The 24,117-nt window shown below is 57.1% G+C and overlaps 1 protein-coding gene across 1 annotated transcript in view; it reads right to left on the minus strand.

The window, feature by feature from the left end:
- The window catches only part of Sntg2 (syntrophin gamma 2), a 106,458-nt gene that overhangs the window by 51,863 nt on the left and 30,478 nt on the right, over positions 1-24,117 (minus strand). The window contains exons 7-8 of the mRNA XM_070014668.1: positions 8,505-8,632; positions 1,389-1,518 (exon numbers count right to left, since the gene is read on the minus strand). Of these exons, the coding sequence (XP_069870769.1) occupies positions 1,389-1,518; positions 8,505-8,632 (258 nt within the window). The remainder of the gene's footprint in view (positions 1-1,388; positions 1,519-8,504; positions 8,633-24,117) is intronic.

Raw genomic sequence — 24,117 nt, forward strand, 5'->3', positions numbered from 1 at the left:
GGTCAATCTTAGTTCCTAAAACATTACCGTGATTTATATAGGAGCAGAACAAGCCCAGGGACAACTAGAGTACCTGTTCTTCTCCCCTCCCCCCCCCCCCCCGCCTCACCTCACCACCCCATCCCACAGAGCAGATGGGGAACCACGCATGCAGCCCTGTCCACACAGCATATATGCAAATGCTGATCTGGCATCACTGGATTTTTGTTTGTTTTTGTCAGTCGTGGGCCTTGAACTCTGGGTTTGGGCGCTGTCCCTCGGCTCTTGAGCTGTCAAGGCAAGTGCTCTACCACTTGAGCCACAGCGCCACTTCCTGTTTCCTAGTGGTTTACTGGAGATAAGAGTCTCATGGACTTTCCTGCCTGGGCTGGCTTTTAACCAAGATCCTCAGATCTCAGCCTCCTGAGTAACTAGGATGACAGGCTTGAGCCACCAGCGCCCGGCTACTGTTTCTTTTTAACTTCTATCCACCCGCATATTTTTGGAATTCAAAGTGTCAAAACATGAAAACTACAACTTTAGTAAGGAACTTTCTTATATAATTTCAGAATAGAAAGGTCATCAGAATAGAACTCTCACATCTTACTTCAGCCCAGAGATCTCACATGCCTCCCTCGCTGGCAGCTGCTAGGGTGGCCAGCTACAGGCAGGCAGGGCCAGCATGCAGGTCAGCAGGGCTGGTGTATGCCCTCCAGCCCGGCTGCTCACTCCACACCAGACATGGGGTGTGAGAACAGAGTAGAGGTGCTGGGAGGGACAAGGCCCTGGGGACTGGCGCTGGCCACGGCGCCGGGAGGGGTAAGGTGGGGCCTGGCACTGGCCAGTGCTGGGGGGGAGTAGGGCGGGGCCTGGCACTGGCCACTTTGGCCAGGTGCCAGTGCTGCCAACTCCCCTGCCAGCCTGGGATAGCCGAGGCTTACAGAAGCTGGGTCTGCTTCTCCCCTGTCTCATTAATTCTCTTCTTTGAGAAGTTTTCTTGACTTTAAACATCAAACACATCACTCAAGGGCACAGATTTGTTTTCTTCTGGCCCAGATTAGTGTTTTTGGTTAAGGAAGCTTTCCTGTACATTTCCATCATCTTTGGGTAATTACATTTTTAACCCAATTAAACATCCTCGAGTACACGTAACATATCACGCCAATGTGTATGCATGAAACAGTTCCTGTGTTTGTGTGTGGAAAGGAGGGGAGGGGCCGAGAGGAGAAAGCTCAAGGGATGGGGAAATATCCGCACGTGACTTAGTCTGAACTCTTCCTTTGGACATCTCTAGATGACTTAAGCTTTAGCCTTGGGGTCAGACGCGCCCTGCAGGTCCAGCCTTGCGGAGGGTCATTTGCAGTGACGTGCGTCCTTCGTGACTGTCTTGTCCCGGGGGCTGTGCTCACATTGTGAAGGACCAGACTGTTGATGTTGGCCGACACCGCGCACAGCCACTCGGTGCACTCCTGAGCCGAGCAGAACTGGAGGACGCCGGAGCTGGCTCCATCCTGCGCCACCACCTCAAAGGCACTTAACCTGTGGGAGGGAGAAGAGGCGGCTCAGCCAGCCCTCGGGGAGGAGGCACAGCGCTGGCCACCAAAGCAACAGTGGGTACCTGCATTCCTAGCCAACACCCGGAGCACGTTACACAGACGAAGGTGGACAAGCCTTGCATCTCAGGAGCTCCTGTCGTTCAGTGAACACGTGGAGAGCAGCTTGTGTGGGAAGAGAGGCTTGCTCGTGGAGAAGTTCTGTAGCTACTTTTTTTGGGGGGGAGGGGGTCCGGTCGTGGTGCCTGAACTCTGGGCCTGGGCGCTGTCCCACAGCTCTTCAGCTCAAGGCGAGCGCTCTACCACTGAGCCGCCTTCCCAGCCCATGTAGCTACTATTTTTTATAGGCTTGCAGTGCAGGGATGATTTGGAAGGCCCCTCACGCTAGGTGTGCTGGCTGTCGCGGGCAGGTAAACTCCTGTCACAGATGTCGAGACAGACCCATCATCAGGACCAGTGAGAACACACTGCGGGTGTGACCATGGGCCTGGGAACACACAAGGCGTGTCATCGGCAGGGGACTGTCAGGTCACCATGGGGACTGGGAGCACACAAGGCGTGTCATCGGCAGGGGACTGTCAGGTCACCATGGGGACTGGGAACACACACAATGCTTGTGGTCACCATGGGTCTAGAAGAACATATCCTGGTACTTTGTAGCTGAGCTTTAAGAAATCGCAGCTCCATGACTTAGCTATGAGCCACTGTCATTCTGGCGAATTCACTAATAATAGACACGTGATCCAGCACGTTTCTTTTTTCTATCATGCAGACTTTCAAAAGCCACGTTCAAAAATGAAATTCTGTTTATACTTCTGTTCACTTTTCAAGAAAATAATGCAGATTAATTCACGTAACCTGTTTCTCTGTTGACTGCAGCAGGGAGTTGTGAGACAACAAAACCTCACAAACAAAACCCAACATTTTGAAAACCAAGGTCCACACTAAGTTGTATTTTAATAACCCCTCTGAAGTGAATTTCATCAGAGCTTTGCCAGTCAAGTGGAAAGAGAAGGGAAGGGAAAAAGGAGGAATTATGAAACTTCTCTGCATGTCTCTGAGCCAGTGTATCAGACCGGTTCTCCGTGAGCGAACAATCTTTCTTTCTAAAGCAGATACACCTGACTAGTTCCACCCCACCTTAACTAGCATTTCTTGAATTAGAATGTAAGGTTGAATTTCTTCCAGCTCGTATTTCTTCCTCGTGGAATATTGAGCACGATAAATAAGGCATTTTGAACACTGGGCCCTTTGCAGGAGGAGAAAGCTGAGAGTGGAATGAACCTTTCACAGAATTTCTTCATGGCCGAACGCCGTCCATCTCTGACACCATCTCGGACCTTACGGTGCCTGGTCTCCCTGTGCGGCCGCCTTAGACCCCTCAGGAGCGGCTTTGACCCACTCGTACTTTCTCTGTTCTGCTGCATTTATGAGCAACCTACTCCCATGATTGCTGAGGACACAACAAGGATGTACATCTTATCCCAAGTGTACAGCAAAGGAGTTAAAAGGGCACTGGGCAAAGAACTGGCTTGGTCTGAGGTGTTGACTATGTAAGTTGAGTCATGGGAAATGGGGGGAGGGAGAAGTCTGGAAAGAAATGGAACAAGCCGGGGGGAGGGGGAAAGCAAACACCATGATCCTACTAGCGGAACACCAACAATGAAGGTCTGACTTCTCATCGGAAACCACGGGAATCTGCCAAAGGGCAGTGGCAGGAGAAAGTCTTCCAACCCATGCATGACGAACAGAACCACAGATGACCGCACACACACCGACTTGTCCTTTCAGCTCTGTCCAGAGATGCTGGGATCCCTACCCCTCCCACACTGGGGTCTCTGTGCTCACACACACTGTGGTCCTGTGCTCACACACACTGTGGTCCTGTGCTCACACACACTGGGGTCCCTGTGCTCACACACACTGTGGTCCTGTGCTCACACACACTGTGGTCCTGTGATCACACACACTAGGGTCCCTGTAATCACACACACTGGGGTCCTGTGATCACACACACTGGGGTCCCTGTGATCACACACACTGTGGTCCTGTGATCACACACACTGTGGTCCTATGATCACACACACTGGGGTCCCTGTGCTCACACACACTGGGGTCCTGTGCTCACACACACTGGGGTCCCTGTGCTCACACACACTGGGGTCCCTGTGATCACATACACTGGGGTCTCTGTGCTCACACACACTGGGGTCCTGTGCTCACACACACTGGGGTCCCTGTGCTCACACACACTGGGGTCCTATGATCACACACACTGGGGTCCTGTGCTCACACACACTGGGTTCCCTGTGATCACACACACTGTGGTCCTGTGATCACACACACTGGGGTCCTGTGTTCACACACACTGGGGTCCTGTGCTCATACACACTGTGGTCCTGTGCTCACACACACTGTGGTCCTGTGATCACACACACTGGGGTCCTGTGATCACACACACTGTGGTCCTGTGATCACACACACTGGGGTCCTGTGATCACACACACTGGGGTCCCTGTGCTCACACACACTGGGGTCCCTGTGCTCACACACACTGGGGTCCTGTGACCACACACACTGGGGTCCTGTGCTCACACACACTGGGGTCCCTGTGCTCACACACACTGTGGTCCTGTGCTCACACACACTGGGGTCCTGTGATCACACACACTGGGTTCTGTGTGATCACACACACTGGGGTCCTGTGCTCACACACACTGGGGTCCCTGTGCTCACACACACTGGGGTCCTGTGCTCACACACACTGGGGACCCTGTGATCACACACACTGTGGTCCTGTGATCACACACACTGGGGTCCTGTGCTCACACACACTGGGGTCCCTGTGCTCACACACACTGGGGTCCCTGTGCTCACACACACTGGGGTCCCTGTGCTCACACACACTGGGGTCCTGTGTTCACACACACTGGGGTCCTGTGCTCACACACACTGGGGTCCTGTGATCACACACACTGGGGTCCTGTGATCACACACACTGTGGTCCTGTGATCACACACACTAGGGTCCCTGTGCTCACACACACTGGGGTCCCTGTGCTCACACACACTGGGGTCCTGTGACCACACACACTGGGGTCCTGTGCTCACACACACTGGGGTCCCTGTGCTCACACACACTGGGGTCATTCACAGACACTGGGGTCCCTGTGATCACACACACTGGGGTCCCTGTGCTCACACACACTGGGGTCCCTGTGATCACACACACTGGGGTCCCTGTGATCACACACACTGGGGTCCTGTGACCACACACACTGGGGTCCTGTGATCACACACACTGGGGTCCCTGTGCTCACACACACTGGGGTCCTGTGTTCACACACACTGGGGTCCTGTGCTCACACACACTGGGGTCCTGTGCTCACACACACTGAGGTCCCTGTGATCACACACTGGGGTCCTGTGATCACACACACTGGGGTTCTGTGCTCACACACACTGGGGTCCTGTGCTCACACACACTGTGGTCCCTGTGCTCACACACACTGTGGTCCTGTGCTCACACACACTGGGGTCCCTGTGCTCACACACACTGGGGACCCTGCATCTCACAGATGCCTGGGGTCTCTGCCCTTCAAATCCCTCCTAAAAAGTACGCAGTGTCCTTGGTTTTCCTCCAGAGGAAAATCTGTCAGATGCCGGAAGCCAGGTGAAGGCCTGGCCTGGACACACAGAATTTCTTATCGGGTGGGAAATCAGCCATTCAACCTTGTCACTGTTCTCCAATTTCTATTTTTGTGTAATAGCTTTAAAGGTGACGTTTGTTCCTCTGGGAGGCTTTTTTCCACAGTGGCAGGACACTCATGACAGGAGTCTGTCCTGGCAGGACACTCATGACAGGAGTCTGTCTTGGGTCCCTGGAGCCACAAACACAGTTCGCATCCGCGGTCTCTGTGTGTGGGGACCCGGGGTCTGTGTGTGTGGGGGGACCCGGGGTCTGTGTGTGTGGGGACCCGGGGTCTGTGTGGGGGGGGGAACCCGGGGTCTGTGTGTGTGTGGGGACCCGGGGTCTGTGTGTGTGTGGGGGGACCCGGGGTCTGTGTGTGTGGGGACCCGGGGTCTGTGTGTGTGGGGACCCGGGGTCCGTGTGTGTGGGGACCCGGGGTCTGTGTGTGTGGGGACCCGGGGTCTGTGTGTGTGGGGACCCGGGGTCCGTGTGTGTGGGGACCCGGGGTCTGTGTGTGTGGGGACCCGGGGTCTGTGTGTGTGGGGACCCGGGGTCTGTGTGTGTGTGGGAACCCGGGGTCTGTGTGTGTGTGGGGACCCGGGGTCTGTGTGTGTGTGGGGACCCGGGGTCTGTGTGTGTGGGGACCCGGGGTCCGTGTGTGTGGGGACCCGGGGTCTGTGTGTGTGGGGACCCGGGGTCTGTGTGTGTGGGGACCCGGGGTCTGTGTGTGCTGGCAGCTGACACAGTCCAGGGACCCAGCTGGAGGACCTGGGCTTCCAGAACCTGCTTACTGCTCAGAATAAGAAACATCCTGTGAGTGTTTGTAATGTCTGCTTCATCTGGAGATATGGCAGGGATGTTTGTCTTTCCTTTCCAATCATGTCCCGGTCGGCAGGGTACTCAAGCACGCCCCAGAGACCCCCGTGTCCACTTCTGGCGAGTATGCCATTGATTTCATGGAACACCAAAAGGAGTAAGAAAACCTCACGAGAGTTTAACTACAAGAAGACAAAATTATATATTTCTCTCCTCTTACTTCTGCCTTTCTGTATAATTTAAAATAGGTCAATGTGAAAAGAATTCTTACGCTGTTTTAACAAAACTGTATCCATTCTTCACATTTACCTAAGAATAAGTATTCAATAAATTTGGGAGGGCCAAGAAGACATCAAATGTGTGTCAATTTGAGTGTGCATCCCCAGCAACCGCGTTTATATGAGGCGACGCAGAGCCGGCTGGTGCGTCCTGTAAAACCACGTGGCGCTCCTCACATACCCACGTGGCTCCAGTCTTCACGGAAACCGCAGAGAGGAAGGCTCAGCCGATAGCCAATCATTTTAGAGACAAAAACACTGGGAATGACTTCCTGGGCTAAGTACTTTACCTGAGGTTTGGTACGAGGCTAGAAAGAGCAAAGAATGTGGGACACAACCAGAGCAGAAAGGGAGCGGCCTCTGTGCAGCCACCGCCCCGGCCTGCCGGCGTCTGACAACCTCCAAGCCTTCGAACCCAGAACCCAGAACCCAGAACCCAGGCGCGGCTGCCTGCAGGACGCAAGGCCCTCCTGCCCTCACCACAGCACGGGCACCGCGCCATCAGGTGTGACACCACCGCGGTGTCTCCGTGTGACACCAGCAGCACTGTCTCCCTGTGACCAGCGGCCCTCTCTCCGTGTGACACCAGCAGCCCTGTCTCTGTGTGACACCACTGGCCCACAGTATATGAGTGCCACCCTCCCCTCCCCTCCCCCATCTTGGTGCTTTGTCACAGCTACCACAGGGGACAGTGACAACATCTGAGTCAGAGGAAGCACTGGAACCACTGTACACCCTGGCGTTTGAGCTTTCTAGAACTTTCTCCATCAGTTCTTCCAGTCAAGGCGGAGAAGCTTGGCTCCTCCCTGATCTGGTATTAATTTTCCTGGACAAGCGTTCCATTACCAAGTCCTTTCCTCGAGCCCTGGCAGTCGGTTCCTGTGCGCTGGCTTTGCTGAGGTGAAGAGGCCGGTGCTGGGCTGGCCGGGGCGGGCAGCCGCCCAACGCTGTGAGCTCTGGGGTCACAGCGCCAGGAGTCGGCATGGCTTCCACGGACAGACAAAGCCCGGAGCTGGGCAGAAGCCCGGCACGGGACCAGGGACAGGCACGTGCCTTCTTACGTTCTGTCATCGACTGTGATTCAGGTCCTCAAACTTTAAAACCCTTTCTATGCATTTTAAGCTCATATCTTGAAAGCCTAGTAAACCTCCACACACAAGGAAAAGTTGCATCAAGTTTACGTTCAAAGAAGAGGGCCGGTGATGAGCTTATCTTGCTTGGTGAAGGAGAAAAGATCTCCTGAAAGCTTACACTGGCAGTGCTGTGCGCAGATCATAATCATCCCCGGTGCTCCTCAGAGACAGACTCTCAGAGGCTGCCTGCCAGAGCAGACGGGCGAGGGAAGGCAGCCTCACACGCACACACTTCCAGGCCCACAGCGTCTCCTCCCAGGGTGCATACCTGGGGAGGGCGTTCTGTGTATGTGCACATGTGCATGTGTATGTATACACGTATGTGTGCATGCATGTGCATATGTATAATAATCTCATCACCTCCTTCCTGTTTTCTTATTTTGTCCTTCCTCAAAAGCGAGGCCAGTGGCTCAGTGCCTGCCCCTAGGCCCAGTGAACAGAGCTGTCCACACACCACGACCACGAACACCACAAACACTCCAGCCACACACACACCACACACCCACATTTCACGAAGGCTCTGTTTACAACAGTGAGACTTTGCTGCGCTGACTGGTGCTGGTGGTGGGCTGCAGTCTCGCTCCCCTCTTAAAGCAGAAGAGCCCTGACTGCTCGCTTCCGGCTCCGTGGAGCCAGACAGAGTGCTGCCCCACCACTGACAGCAAAACCGCTCTGCAGAGCGAGCAGGCCACAGGCTTTGCTCATGATTACTAAACTAACAAAGCCCACGGAGTTTAAATGGCTTTTCTGCAATTATTTGCTCTTTAGACAAGATTCAGTGTCATCATCTTGAACCTAACTCTGTGAACGTTTAGAATGGAAAATAGAATTTCTCCTGTGGTGACAACGGCGATGAGACAGCGCAGAGCCTGATCCGCGTCAGCATCTCTGATCGCTGTGGTCCTCCTCCCCCCGTTCTCCACCATCCCCCCAAACTCCAGCTCCACAGAGCATCACAGCACAATCGGCAACCGCCACCGCACCACAGGGCAGCCGACGGGCCGCTGTGCCGGGCACAGACGCAGTCACCCCTCCCCGGACCTGAAGTCACACACCTGAGCTTTTCCGTGCCAGCTTTGTACCTGGAGATCCGGGCCACGGACAGAGGCACTGACACACTGTCCAGCCAGTGCTTCTCAAACTTTGGTTCATTAGCTATGGGTGAGGAGGGCGACGGCGGAGCCTGCACAAAACAAACGAGAGTCAATCAGCCCCGAATCCTCAGACGTGCGGTGCAGGGGCAGCGCCCGGGGAGGAGGCAGCCCGTCCCAGAAAAATAAGCTGCCTTCTATGGAGAAGAACACATTAAAAACCCTCTCCAGCACCCCAGGTACCACGCATTCTCTTCCTTGAATGTAAAAGAATGTCGGGGTGCTGTTTAACAACATTTTGCATAAAGGGGAGAAAGCTCAAGGGGACAGGGGGCTGTGGTGTGGAACACGACAGCCATGACTCAGCCCTGCACCACCAAGACACAGGCGCAGAGAGGCCCAGCCAGCCCAAACGTGGGCTAACGCAAGTGTGCGTCCAGGACGGCATGTGAGGGGCTGGGAGCAGAGGGCGTGAGCCAGCCCTGTCAGCTGCCCTCTCCAGAATCGGGGCTGGTGACAGCGTGCTGCATAGAACGAGATCTCAACTACATGGGTGTACACATACACTGGAAAATGCATACACACACACATTCACGAAAGGGCGGTGTAACTCCTTTGAACAATGAACTCCCAGTCCAACAGAATGAATCCCAGGAAGCTGGGAGGGAAATGAGGGAGATGCGTGGAAGAGGATGGAGGGTCAATGTGTCCTGACGTCAGTGCACATCTGTGAGCCGTGATCTGTGAGCCGTGATCTGTGAGCTGTGAGCCGTGAGCCGTGATCTGTGAGCCGTGTTCTGTGAGCTGTGATCTGTGAGCTGTGATCTGTGAGCCATGATCTGTGAGCTGTGATCTGTGAGCTGAACATCTGTGAGCTATGATCTGTGAGCCGTGATCTGTGAGCCGTGATCTGTGAGCTGTGATCTGTGAGCTGTGATCTATGAGCTATGATCTGTGAGCTGTGATCTGTGAGCTGTGATCTGTGAGCCGTGATCTGTGAGCCATGATCTGTGAGCTGAACATCTGTGAGCTGTGATCTGTGAGCCATGATCTGTGAGCTGTGATCTGTGAGCTGAACATCTGTGAGCTATGATCTGTGAGCCGTGATCTGTGAGCTATGATCTGTGAGCCGTGATCTGTGAGCTGTGATCTGTGAGCTGTGATCTGTGAGCCGTGATCTGTGAGCCATGATCTGTGAGCTGTGATCTGTGAGCTGAACATCTGTGAGCTGTGATCTGTGAGCTGTGATCTGTGAGCCGTGATCTGTGAGCCGTGATCTGTGAGCTGTGATCTGTGAGCTGAATATCTGTGAGCTATGATCTGTGAGCCATGATCTGTGAGCTATGATCTGTGAGCCGTGATCTGTGAGCCGTGATCTGTGAGCTGTGATCTGTGAGCCGTGATCTGTGAGCTGTGATCTGTGAGCTGAACATCTGTGAGCTATGATCTGTGAGCTGTGATCTGTGAGCCGTGATCTGTGAGCTGTGAGCCGTGAGCCGTGATCTGTGAGCCGTGATCTGTGAGCTGTGATCTGTGAGCCATGATCTGTGAGCTATGATCTGTGAGCCGTGATCTGTGAGCTATGATCTGTGAGCCGTGATCTGTGAGCTGTGATCTGTGAGCTGTGATCTGTGAGCCGGGGCTGAGATGGAAGAGGAGGACGGCAGTGACACGGTTGCGATGTGCTGAACTCACAAGCCAATGTAGTAAATCGAAACCTCTGTGCACTAAGAAACGCACACGCACACGCACACGCACACGCACACACGCGGCTGTTGCCTGAAGAAACGACAGCATTTTGACTCTGGTTCTAGACAGTCCACGAGCTGCCTACGCAGTCTTCAGAGCCTCTGCACTCGACAGGAAGCACACGCTGTCTCCTAAGTGCTGCCCCAGGGGTGCGCCCCCCACACCCTGGACTCCCCACACCAGGCTGGGACTCCCGTTCTTGTAGCACACTGTGCATGCAGGTGACTGACTCCACAGCCCTGACCCCGTTCATGTAGCACGCCGCGTGTGCAGGTGACTCCACAGCCCTGACCCCGTTCATGTAGCACGCCGCGTGTGCAGGTGACTCCACAGCCCTGACCCCATTCTTGTAACACTGTGCATGCACACCACAGCCCTGACCCCGTGCTTGTAGCATACCGCGTGTGGAGGTGACTCCACAGACAGCCCTGGCTGTGGGCACACGTATGATGCCAGACATCTCTTTTGGGTCACACCAGTCTCCACTTTCAGCTCCTCCTCCCGGGCCCAGGTCAAGCCCTGAACTCTGTGCCTGGGGCCTCTAGGAAGGAGTGGGGAAAGGGACCCTGCCTCACGGGGCAGATAAAGTTGATGCGTAAAATGTCCTCAGAATAAAACTTGGAAAATGCCAACTGCACCGACTCCTGAAGGGCAGACGCAGGACAGCTGGGCTTGGGTGTGAACTGTGCCGTCAGGAAGGACAGTTCTCTTGGTAGAGAAGAACGTGAGTGGCCAGGGATCAGGGCTCCTACAGCCAGGGCCTGGCTCTGTACGCCTGACCAGCTCCAGGGCCACTGTGGGCCAGGGCATCTCTGTCCTCCTACTGTCCACCACATGGATGAGATGTGTTCCAGGATTGGATTTTATCTGTGCATGGGGACTCCCACTGCAGGAATCCTGCCCTGGGTGACGGGCAGAGCCCTGCCGTCCGCGGCAGTCACCGGGTGACGGGCAGAGCCCTGCCGTCCGCGGCAGTCACCGGGTGACGGGCAGAGCCCTGCCGTCCGTGGCATGGCAGTCACCGGGTGACATCCTGTGCCAGCCAGCCAGCGGGTGAATCATTGGGAGAGCAGCTCAGCCAGGGAGCAGTCTAGAAGCATCCTGCCCAGCCCTCTGTGACTTACAGATGCTTGAATTAAATAAGGCATGGGGTTACAGACGATATGTCCCCAACAAGCTGCAAAAACAAAACAGATGGACACGATGGCCTAAACGCCATAATGATGAAGGAAAAGCTGAATGTGTCCTCTGGCTTCCTGTCAGAAGGGGCAGCACACAAGCCAGCGCTGGACCTCAAGGATGTGGATGACACAGGATGCGGGGGTAACTGACACTCACAAGACACGGGGCCAGTGTCATGGGTGGGGTGAGGAGGTGCTCTGGAGGACGCAGGCACTGTGGGGTGAGGAGGTGCTGGAGGACGCAGGCACTGTGGGGTGAGGAGGTGCTCTGGAGGACGCAGGCACTGTGGGGTGAGGAGGTGCTGGAGGGCGCAGGCACTGTGGGGTGAGGAGGTGCTGGAGGACGCAGGCACTGTGGGGTGAGGAGGCTGTGGAGGACGCAGGCACTGTGGGGTGAGGAGGTGCTGGAGGGCGCAGTCACTGTGGGGTGAGGAGGTGCTGGAGGACGCAGGCACTGTGGGGTGAGGAGGCTGTGGAGGACGCAGGCACTGTGGGGTGAGGAGGTGCTGTAGGACGCAGTCACTGTGGGGTTGGAGGCTGTGGAGGACGCAGGCACTGTGGGGTGAGGAGGCTGTGGAGGACGCAGGCACTGTGGGGTTGGAGGCTGTGGAGGACGCAGGCACTGTGGGGTTGGAGGCTGTGGAGGACGCAGGCACTGTGGGGTTGGAGGTGCTGGAGGACGCAGTCACTGTGGGGTGAGGAGGTGCTGTAGGACGCAGGCACTGTGGGGTGAGGAGGTGCTGGAGGACGCAGGCACTGTGGGGTGAGGAGGCTGTGTAGGACGCAGGCACTGTGGGGTTGGAGGTGCTGGAGGACGCAGGCACTGTGGGGTGAGGAGGCTGTGGAGGACGCAGGCACTGTGGGGTGAGGAGGCTGTGGAGGACGCAGTCACTGTGGGGTGAGGAGGCTGTGTAGGACGCAGGCACTGTGGGGTGAGGAGGCTGTGGAGGACGCAGGCACTGTGGGGTGAGGAGGCTGTGGAGGACGCAGGCACTGTGGGGTGAGGAGGTGCTGGAGGACGCAGTCACTGTGGGGTGAGGAGGCTGTGGAGGACGCAGGCACTGTGGGGTTGGAGGCTGTGGAGGACGCAGGCACTGTGGGGTGAGGAGGTGCTGGAGGACGCAGGCACTGTGGGGTTGGAGGCTGTGGAGGACGCAGGCACTGTGGGGTGAGGAGGTGCTGGAGGACGCAGGCACTGTGGGGTTGGAGGTGCTGGAGGGCGCAGGCACTGTGGGGTTGGAGGCTGTGGAGGACGCAGGCACTGTGGGGTTGGAGGTGCTGGAGGACGCAGGCACTGTGGGGTGAGGAGGTGCTGGAGGACGCAGGCACTGTGGGGTGAGGAGGCTGTGGAGGACGCAGGCACTGTGGGGTGAGGAGGCTGTGGAGGACGCAGGCACTGTGGGGTGAGGAGGCTGTGGAGGACGCAGGCACTGTGGGGTTGGAGGCTGTGGAGGACGCAGGCACTGTGGGGTTGGAGGCTGTGGAGGACGCAGGCACTGTGGGGTGAGGAGGCTGTGGAGGACGCAGGCACTGTGGGGTGAGGAGGTGCTGGAGGGCGCAGTCACTGTGGGGTTGGAGGTGCTGGAGGACGCAGGCACTGTGGGGTGAGGAGGCTGTGGAGGACGCAGGCACTGTGGGGTTGGAGGCTGTGGAGGACGCAGGCACTGTGGGGTGAGGAGGTGCTGGAGGGCGCAGTCACTGTGGGGTTGGAGGTGCTGTAGGACGCAGGCACTGTGGGGTGAGGAGGTGCTGTGTAGGACACAGACTGAGAGACGTTGGCCCACTGGGCACTGAACGCATGGTGATGCCTCTCAGAAACATTCCAAGGACTGAAAGAGACCAGATCCTGGTTCCTGGAACCTGTTTGTGCTGCAACAGCTCTGCGGATGGCCACCATAGAGCTCCAGGGTGCATAAAGGGTCCATGGCCATCTGGGGAAGACCTCACCACCGTTTGTCTTCACGTGGGAGAGAGGGAGGGAGGGGACACAGGAGGACAGAGGAGGGGACAGAGAAGGACAGAGGAGGGGACAGAGGAGAGGACAGAGGAGAGGACAGAAGAGGACAGAGAAGGACAGAGGAGAGGACAGAGGAGGACAGAGGAGGACAGAGGAGAGGACAGAGGAGGACACAGGAGAGGACAGAGGAGGACAGAAGAGGACAGAGAAGGACAGAGGAGAGGACAGAGAGGACAGGACAAGACAGAGGAGGACAGAAGAGGACAGAGAAGGACAGAGGAGAGGACAGAGGAGAGGACAGAGGAGGGGACAGAGGAGAGGACAGAGGAGAGGACAGAGGAGGGGACAGAGGAGGACAGAGGAGAGGACAGAGGAGAGGACAGAGGAGGACAGAGGAGGACAGAGGAGAGGACAGAGGAGGACACAGGAGAGGACAGAGGAGGACAGAAGAGGACAGAGAAGGACAGAGGAGAGGACAGAGGAGAGGACAGGACAAGACAGAGGAGGACAGAAGAGGACAGAGAAGGACAGAGGAGAGGACAGAGGAGAGGACAGAGAAGGGGACAGAGGAGAGGACAGAGGAGAGGACAGAGGAGGGGACAGAGGAGGACAGAGGAGAGGACAGAGGAGGACAGAGGAGAGGACAGAGGAGAGGACAGAGGAGGACAGAGGAGAGGACAGAGGAGAGGACAGAGGAGAGGACAGAGGAGGACAGAGGAGAGGACAGAGGAGAGGACAGAGGAGAGGAAAGAGGAGGGACAGAGGAGAGGACAGAGGAGAGGACAGAGGAGAGGACAGAGGAGAGGACAGAGGAGAGGACAGAGGAGAGGACAGAGGAGGACAGAGGAGGACAGAGGAGAGGACAGAGGAGAGGACAGAGGAGGACAGAGGAGAGGACAGAGGAGGACAGAGGAGAGGACAGAGGAGAGGACAGAGGAGGACAGAGGAGAGGACAGAGGAGAGGACAGAGGAGGGGACAGAGGAGGGGACAGAGGAGGGGACAGAGGAGAGGACAGAGGAGAGGACAGAGGAGAGGACAGAGGAGAGGACAGAGGAGGGACAGAGGAGAGGACAGAGGAGAGGACAGAGGAGAGGACAGAGGAGAGGACAGAGGAGAGGACAGAGGAGAGGACAGAGGAGGACAGAGGAGGACAGAGGAGAGGACAGAGGAGAGGACAGAGGAGGACAGAGGAGAGGACAGAGGAGGACAGAGGAGGACAGAGGAGAGGACAGAGGAGGACAGAGAGGACACAGGAGAGGACAGAGGAGAGGACAGAGGTGGACAGAGGAGAGGACAGAGGAGGACAGAGAGGACACAGGAGAGGACAGAGGAGAGGACAGAGGTGGACAGAGGAGGTGACAGTGGACAGAGGTGGACAGAGGAGGTGACAGTGGACAGAGGAAGACAGAGGAGGTGACAGTGGACAGAGGAGGACAGAGGAGGGGACAGAGGTGGGAAGGACACACCCACAGCCAGGGACACTGCAGAACCAAGCACGCTGACCAGCGCTTCTGCAGGACCCCGGGGTGGCAGGGAGCCTCGGACCCCCAGGCCTCAGAATGGGGGTGGTCTTGCCAACACGCCAGTTGCTCTTCTGGCCACCCACGCTGCAAGGGGATAGTACTTAAACCACCAAGCTTGTGGCGAGTGTTATAGCAGCCACGGAGACCAGAACTGCGGTCCTGAGTTGTGAACTGAGCACTCCTGCAGCTTCTCTAGCAGAGTCTCGGGAGACCGCTCGACGGCGCAGGAATCCAGCCATCCATCTGTTGATCCGTTACTTCTGTACTGTCCGGGAACAAGAGCCCACCGAACTCCCGCATCCAGAGGTGGGTGTGTCCGAAGGCTCCACCTTCATCCATGGTGAATGCGCCGGCCGATCGTAATTTGGTGGGGGTGTCAGGGGGCCGGGCCCAGCTGGAGGGAGGCCGGTGGGGGTCTACGCTGTCTCTGAAGGGGACCTGTCTCCTGGCCTTTCCTCCCTACCTGCCAGTCTCTGACTTCGTTTGCAACCGGTTTCACCACAGGCTCCCGATCTCAACCCGGGCCCAAGTGAGGCTGAGAGAACACGGACTGATCCGTGAGCCGAGCCGCACTCCACCTGACCTCTGCCGTTAGCAGCAATGCATGCGCGTTTGCTTTCTGTTCAGTTACCACAGCCGTCCTAAAAATCCACCCTCACGGTTTGTAGGGCAACCAAGTAGAAACAAGCTACCTAAATAAACAAAATAGAAGAGGCCCTTCACACGGCCATCTTAGGAACTCAGGATAGAAAGCAAGTTGCCACTATAGCAACCTTCAGCTCCAGAGGCACATTCGGCATTTTCCCGTGAAGTCTCAGACGCGCCGCTCCTCCGCCCGGCCCCGCCCCGCCCCGCCATGGGAAGCTCCCTGCTTGAGGAGCTCTGGTCAGGCAGCTTCCGGTCAGCTTGGGTGTGTACCTCCTTACGGAATACTTGTGCATTCTGGAGAAAACACGGCACAGCCACGTGGCCCTGTGTGAGTGTGTGAGTGTGTGCGCACACGCACAGGTCTCCTCTCCAAGGCCGTGGGTGCTCTGTGCTGCCACACACGCCTGCCACACTGGGGGAGGCCGTCTTCCCTGAACTCGGGTCCCTGAAGCGGCTGCTCGAGCATGCCCAGCCACTCCTCCCTGAAGCTGTGAGCCCACCATTTCGGCAACACCGAATTCCATGCGTGAGTGCTGGACTGTCTCCCCTAAGCTGTCTCTGGCACTCTGTATGGGCACCAGGAGAGCCAGGCTGGAGTGAAGGAGCTCACTCTGCACCAACCACAAGCAGAGCCACCTGGGACTCAGGCCAGCCCCACTGTGGCGCCCACAGACCCTCCCGTCCACCCGCCGCACAGGGTCTAGAGACACACAAACCAAGTTCTGCAACCTTATGCTTAACTTTTGAGGCAACCAAGAGGTGTGAAAAAGCTAGAGACAGGAGAAGCCATTCTGCAGCACTATAGGTTGTGCTGCATGTGTACAAAGGGCTCAGAGGCCACACCCCATGAGAGGCCACAGCCCTGAGGCCACGCCCTGTGGGAGGCCACGCCCCTGAGAGGCCACACCCTGTGGGAGGCCACGCCCTGTGAGAGGCCACACCCCATGAGGTCACAGCCCTGAGGCCACGCCCTGTGAGACCACACCCCTGAGAGGCCATGCCCCATGAGAGGCCACACCCCTGAGAGGCCACACCCCTGAGGCCACACCCCTGAGAGGCCACACCCTGTGGGAGGCCACGCCCTGTGAGACCACACCCCATGAGAGATCACAGCCCTGAGGCCACGCCCTGTGGGAGGCCACGCCCCTGAGAGGCCACACCCTGTGGGAGGCCACGCCCTGTGAGAGGCCACACCCCATGAGGTCACAGCCCTGAGGCCACGCCCTGTGGGAGGCCACACCCCTGAGAGGCCACACCCCTGAGGCCACACCCCTGAGAGGCCACGCCCCATGAGAGGCCACACCCCTGAGTCCACGCCACATGAGGCCAGACTGTGCAGTCATCAACCTCTGTCAAGATGCACAGATGGGAGGCCACACTCAGCCTGGCATGCGCTCACATGGGGCTGCCGGGGAGCCTGGCCTCTAGCAGAGGGGCCCCACATGCCACGGATTTTCTGTATAGCAATCATGTCCCTCAGCTCCCCTCAAACCACAGGTATATTGCTGAAACTCAAAGTTGAGTACTAAAGCCGAGTACTCCTCACGGGTACTATGAAGCTGAGTACTCCTCACGGGTCCTGTAAAGCTGAGTACTCCTCACAGGTCCTATGAAGCTGAGTACTCTTCACGGGTCCTGTGAAGCTGAGTACTCCTCACGGGTCCTATGAAGCTGAGTACTCCTCATAGGTCATATGAAGCTAAGTACTCCTCACGGGTTCTGTAAAGCTGAGTACTCCTCACGGGTCCTACAAAGCTGAGTACTCCTCACGGGTCCTATGAAGCTGAGTACTCCTCACGGGTCCTGTAAAGCTGAGTACTCCTCACGGGTCCTACAAAGCTGAGTACTCCTCACGGGTCCTATGAAGCTGAGTACTCCTCACAGGTCCTATGAAGCTGAGTATTCTTCATGGGTCCTGTAAAGCTGAGTACTCCTCACGGGTCCTATGAAGCTGAGTATTCTTCATGGGTCCTGTAAAGCTGAGTACTCCTCACGGGTCCAATGAAGCTGAGTACTCCTCACGGGTCCTGTAAAGCTGAGTACTCCTCACGGGTCCTACGAAGCTAGGTACTCCTCACAGGTCCTGTAAAGCTGAGTACTCCTCACAGGTCCTGTGAAGGTGAGTACTCCTCACAGGTCCTACGTAGCTGAGTACTCCTCACAGGTCCTACGTAGCTGAGTACTCCTCACAGGTCCTGTAAAGCTGAGTACTCCTCACAGGTCCTGTGAAGCTGAGTACTCCTCACAGGTCCTACATAGCTGAGTACTCCTCACAGGTCCTACATAGCTGAGTACTCCTCACAGGTCCTGTAAAGCTGAGTACTCTTCACAGGTCCTACGTAGCTGAATACTCCTCACAGGTCCTGTGAAGCTGAGTACTCCTCACGGGTCCTATGAAGCTAAGTACTCCTCACGGGTCCTGTAAAGCTGAGTACTCCTCACGGGTCCTATGAAGCTAAGTACTCCTCACGGGTACTATGAAGCTGAGTGCTCCTCACAGGTCCTATGAAGCTGAGTACTCCTTGTGGGTTCTATAAGCAGAATACACCTCTCTGATCCTATAAAATTGGAATCAAATAAAAATGACAGGAGAACTGCAACCTGGGAGATGCTGGATTGACAGGTGGCATTTCACACCAGTATCTGCTTCCTGAAGGTCTGGTGCCAGCACTGGGTACAGAGCCCTCATCTGGGCCTCCTCCTGACCACCCGTGACACCACAGCTTCCTGCTGACCTGTGACACCACAGCTTCCTGCTGACCTGTGACACCACAGCCTCCTGCTGACCCGTGACACCACAGCTTCCTGCTGACCACCCGTGACACCACAGCCTCCTGCTGACCTGTGACACCACAGCTTCCTGCTGACCCGTGACACCACAGCTTCCTGCTGACCACCCGTGACACCACAGCTTCCTGCTGACCACCCGTGACACCACAGCTTCCTGCTGACCACCCGTGACACCACAGCCTCCTGCTGACCCATGACACCACAGCCTCCTGCTGACCCTTGACACCACAGCCTCCTGCTGACCTGTGACACCACAGCTTCCTGCTGACCACCCGTGACACCACAGCTTCCTGCTGACCTGTGACACCACAGCTTCCTCCTGACCTGTGACACCACAGCTTCCTGCAGACCTGTGACACCACAGCTTCCTCCTGACCCGTGACACCACAGCTTCCTCCTGACCCGTGACACCACAGCCTCCTGCTGACCTGTGACACCACAGCTTCCTGCTGACCCGTGACACCACAGCTTCCTGCTGACCACCCGTGACACCACAGCCTCCTGCTGACCCGTGACACCATAGCTTCCTCCTGACCACCCGTGACACCACAGCTTCCTGCTGACCACTCGTGACACCACAGCCTCCTGCTGACCCGTGACACCACAGCCTCCTGCTGACCTGTGACACCACAGCCTCCTGCTGACCTGTGACACCACAGCTTCCTGCTGACCACCCGTGACACCACAGCTTCCTGCTGACCACCCGTGACACCACAGCTTCCTCCTGACCACCCGTGACACCACAGCCTCCTGCTGACCTGTGACACCACAGCTTCCTGCTGACCTGTGACACCACAGCTTCCTGCTGACCTGTGACACCACAGCCTCCTGCTGACCTGTGACACCACAGCTTCCTGCTGACCTGTGACACCACAGCTTCCTGCTGACCTGTGACACCACCGCTTCCTGCTGATGCCCATGACACCGTGGCGTACCCACAGTCACCAGAGACTTAATGTCTCCTGAGGAGAGGATGACTGGTTTCGGAGAAACGGAGAATGAAAACCAACTGTTTACCTTAAAACACTGCCTGACCTAGTACAGAAATGGCTGCAGGATCCGGCCCCATGCACACTGGCCTTGTGGACACTCAGCAGCGTCAGCGGTGGCCCTGTGAACAGCCAGACCTGCGACAACCCGGCTCTGCCGTGTTGGCTATGTGGCCACTGGACGTGTGGGCAACTTGCTCTGTGGACACTGGACGTGTGGGCAACTTGCTCTGTGGACACTGGACGTGTGGGCAACTTGCTCTGTGGACACTGGACGTGTGGGCAACTTGCTCTGTGGACACTGGATGTGTGGGCAACTTGCTCTCTGTGGACAGCTGGGTCTTTGACTATCTGCACCTGGGGCTTCCTGGACACCTGGTCCTATCCACACCCACCCTATGCTCGGCTGACCCCCCACCGCTCCCGGCCTGTGGGTGGGAGGGCAGAGGGCTGTGCGGGGCTCAGCAGGGCTCTGTCTCCCAGTCCTTGAAGCGGGAAGTCAAAGTTCCCCTCAGAAAAACAGTCAGGACCCACTTTAAGTTTGACGTGTTAGAGTGGAGTTCCCGTTTGTATTATCTTCACAGCTATTGTAGTGGAAGGACTAAGCATTCAGTCAAAAGCACATGTAACTGGAAGCACTCCGTGGGCTGTGAGCTCCTCTCTCTCTCTCTCTCTCTCTCTCTCTCTCTCTCTCTCTCTCTCTGTGTGTGTGTGTGTGTGTACGTCCTGTGGACTGTGAGCTCCTCTCTCTCTCTCTCTCTCTCTCTCTCTCTCTCTCTCTCTCTCTCTCTCTCTCTCTCTCTCTCTCTCTCTCTCTGTGGGTGTCCTGTGGACTGTGAGCTCCTCTCTCTGTGTGGATGTCCCGTGGACTGTGAGTTCCTCTCTCTCTCTCTCTCTCTCTCTCTCTCTCTCTCTCTCTCTCTCTCTCTCTCTCTGTGTGTGAGCTCCTCTCTCTCTCTCTCTCTCTCTCTCTCTCTCTCTCTCTGTGGGTGTCCTGTGGACTGTGAGTTCCTCTCTCTCTCTCACTCTCTCTCTCTTTCTCTCTCTCTCTCTCTCTCTCTCTGTGGGTGTCCTGTGGACTGTGAGCTCCTCTCTGTCTCTCTCTCTCTCTCTCTTTCTCTCTCTCTCTCTCTCTCTCTCTCTCTCTCTCTCTCTCTCTCTCTCTCTCTCTCTGTGGGTGTCCTGTGGACTGTGAGCTCCTCTCTCTCTCTCTCTCTCTCTCTCTCTCTCTCTCTCTGTGTGTGTGTGTGTGTGTGTGTGTGTGTGTGTGTGTGTGTACGTCCTGTGGGCTGTGAGCTCCTCTCTCTCTCTCTCTCTCTCTCTCTCTCTCTCTCTCTCTCTCTCTCTCTCTGTGGGTGTCCTGTGGACTGTGAGCTCCTCTCTCTCTCTCTCTCTCCTCTCTCTCTCTCTCTCTCTCTCTCTCTCTCTCTCTCTGTCTCTCTCTCTCTCTCTCTGTGGGTGTCCTGTGGACTGTGAGCTCCTCTCTCTCTCTGTGGGTGTCCCGTGGGCTGTGAACTCCCTGCTGCCCCTGTCAGACAGAGCACCAAGAAGACCCAGGAAGCTCAGCACTTCTCCCTGAAAGCTGAGTCGGGACCACGCAGCAGAGCAGACAAACGTCAAGCGGAGATGGTTTCTGAGGCTCCCTGGGTCCGGGTTAGCTGGCTCCGCGGCTGCAGTCCCGGGGGAGCAGGCAGAAGAGCAAGGTGGAGCACACCTACGGCACAAGGCTGCCAGGGACACGCACAACCCAGGTTCCCCTCAGCTGACCTGCTTCTCCAGCCCCACGCCACTCCTAGCTTCCAAAACCTTCTAAGCACACCGCTAAGGTTAGAACCGTCTATGGGCCTGCCATTCCCGGGGCTGCGCCCAGCTGCACCTTCGGCAGGAGACATGTCGAACCCTCGTCCTACCTCTGGTTTCCTTGCCGTGCTTCCATTTGACCCTGCGAAGGGGCTTCACTGCAGCTCCAGCCAGTGCCAAGACGGCACCGTGCACCTCCAGGGCAGAGAGCTGACCTGTAGCCTGTTCTGCACCTGAAGTCTCTAACAATTAACACTCACACAAGCAAGCAAGCACACCTGACCACGGGTGGCAGAGCCGGGCCTGCAGTAGGCTGTCTTCTGATTCTCATGAGATTCCCAACTGGGAACACCTGTGCCGCCCCAGGACAGCCCTCAGCTGCCCCTGCCTCCAGCGCAGGCTGAAAACTTTGGGTGCACTTCTGAATATGTTTTAACAATCAGAAGTGTGGCCGGGCACACACATCCCAGATCCTAGCTGTTCAGGAGGCTGAGATCTGAGGGTTATGGTTTGAAGCCAGCTTGGGAAGGAAAATTAGTGAGAGTCTTATTCCCAATTAACTACCCAAATGCCAGAAGTGGAGTTGTGACTCAAGTGGTAGAGCAGTAGCCCGGAGCAAAACAGCTTAGGGTCAATGCCTAGTCCCCGAGTTCAAGACCCAGAACCAGCACCGCCACCCCCACCAAGAAAAAAGAAAAAAGAGTGAGTATATTTTTAGGACTCAGATATTGAGAAGTGAAAGACCAGTGAGACAAGGAAGTCGACTCTGTTCCTTAGCATGACTCTTAGGAGGCTCCTGAGGAGGGCTCTCGGAGTCGTGTTATTACGTTCACTGTCAGCAGCGAGCACATGGCCATTGGGGGATGGGCTGCAGTTTCACAGTCCCTTCTAACACCTCTGCCGTGATCTTACATCTCTCATTCTGGAGTGGCAGTGGACGCAGCCTCCCTTAGGAGAGAAGGTGTCATCATGCTTGTACACTCTCATTTTTTTTTCTGGCTTCTTTAGTGACGTTGAAGTGGTAGTTTACGTAGTGCTTTCACCTCCTCGCGGCCTTGTGCCAGCCGCTGCCATCTCCATCTCCATCTCCATCACTTCCCCGCCCCTCCACCCTGCAACACACAGGGACACTCGCCTACCTGCCCGGCCCTCAGCTCTGCACCTGTGCACATCGTGAGAACAGGCCAGGTGGGAGCCGACACAGCCACCGGGCCGCTCAGCCCAGCCCAGCGCAGACTTCCTGCGCCTCCCACCAGAGGGCAGTGTGGGATGGGAGACCTTGGCCGGCCTCACTGCTGGGGATGGTGGCGAGAGGACTCACTGCTGGGGACGGTGGGGAGGACGGAGGACTCACTGCTGGGGATGGTGGGGAGGACGGAGGACTCACTGCTGGGGACGGTGGGGAGGACGGAGGACTCACTGCTGGGGACGGTGGGGAGGGGGGAGGACTCACTGCTGGGGACGGTGGGGAGGACTCTGCTGGGGACGGTGGGGAGGACGAAGGACTCACTCCCCAGCTTGGCCAAGTAAACACAACAGCTCTGCAGCTACTCCTTCCTGAGTGCTCTACCTGGAGAACACAGGCCCGTCACCCTGGCGGGGTCTCTACCTGGAGAACACAGGCCCGTCACCCTGGCGGGGTCTCTACCTGGAGAACACAGGCCCGTCACCCTGGCGGTGTCTCTGGCTCCTCGCTGGGGGCTCAGCCCAATGAGGGTCTTTCGGGCAGCGGTGGGCTCCACAGCCAGTGCACCTGAAGCCTCCAGCCACTCAGGAGCCAGACCATCCACACCGGCCCCGCCCACCCGAGGGGAAGTCCCACCCACCCCAAGCGGAAGCCCCGCCCAGCACGGTCCCGTCCTTGTAAGGGTCATTCCCCCGACACCTCATCAGGAGAGAATGAGTTCAGTGTGTGGGCTGTGAGTCCATCCACACACACACACACACACACACACACGTATCTCAAGGCAGCCACAAAAGCAGTTCTAGCTCCTCTCTTATGCCAAGGGACGGGCAGCTGGCCTCTGAACCTCCTGGGCTTGGCCTTCTACTGGGAACCACTGGGTCTTCTGAACACACAGTCACACTGACCAACAGGTCAGCTTTTCATAGGCGGTGAAAAATCAACACACCTCTGAACACCGTGCTTCAGAAGTTAAACTCTGCTTTAATGACAGGATGGCTTTAGTTATGGGTTCTACTTGCTGTCTGAGCACCTCGAAATGAAGGAAACTGAGTTTGTGCTTAAAAGATGTCTTCCTGCACTGTCCTCCCTCTGTTGGTGCTAAGATCCCTGCCAGAGTGAAAACAGATCTCACCAACGTTGCCACTGCCCAGAGCCAGTGCTCTATGCAGAACCAAACCATGCAGGACCACTGCTGCCCACTGCTGCCCACCGCTGCCCACTGCTGCCCACCGCTGCCCACCGCTGCCTACTGCAGCCCACTGCTGCCCACCGCTCCCCACTGCTGCCCACCGCTGCCCACCGCTGCCTACTGCAGCCCACTGCTGCCCACCGCGGCCCACCGCTGCCCACTACTGCCCACCGCTGCCTACTGCTGCCCACCACTGCCCACTGCTGCCCAGTGCTGCCCACTGCTGCCCACCGCTGCCCACTACTGCCCACCACTGCCTACTGCTGCCCAGTGCTGCCCACCGCTGCCCACTGCTGCCCACCGCTGCCCACTGCAGCCCACTGCTGCCCACCGCTGCCCACTACTGCCCACCGCTGCCCACTACTGCCCACCGCTGCCCACCGCTGCCCACTGCTGCCCACTGCTGCCCACCGCTGCCCACCGCTGCCCACTACTGCCCACCGCTGCCCACTACTGCCCACCGCTGCCCACCGCTGCCCACTGCTGCCCACCGCTGCCCACCGCTGCCCACTACTGCCCACCGCTGCCCACTACTGCCCATCGCTGCCCACTGCTGCCCACTAC

Source organism: Dipodomys merriami, unplaced genomic scaffold, assembly GCF_024711535.1.
Source record: "Dipodomys merriami isolate MVZ:Mamm:240054 unplaced genomic scaffold, mDipMer1.0.p SCAF_99, whole genome shotgun sequence".
Classification (NCBI taxonomy): Eukaryota; Metazoa; Chordata; class Mammalia; order Rodentia; family Heteromyidae; genus Dipodomys; species Dipodomys merriami.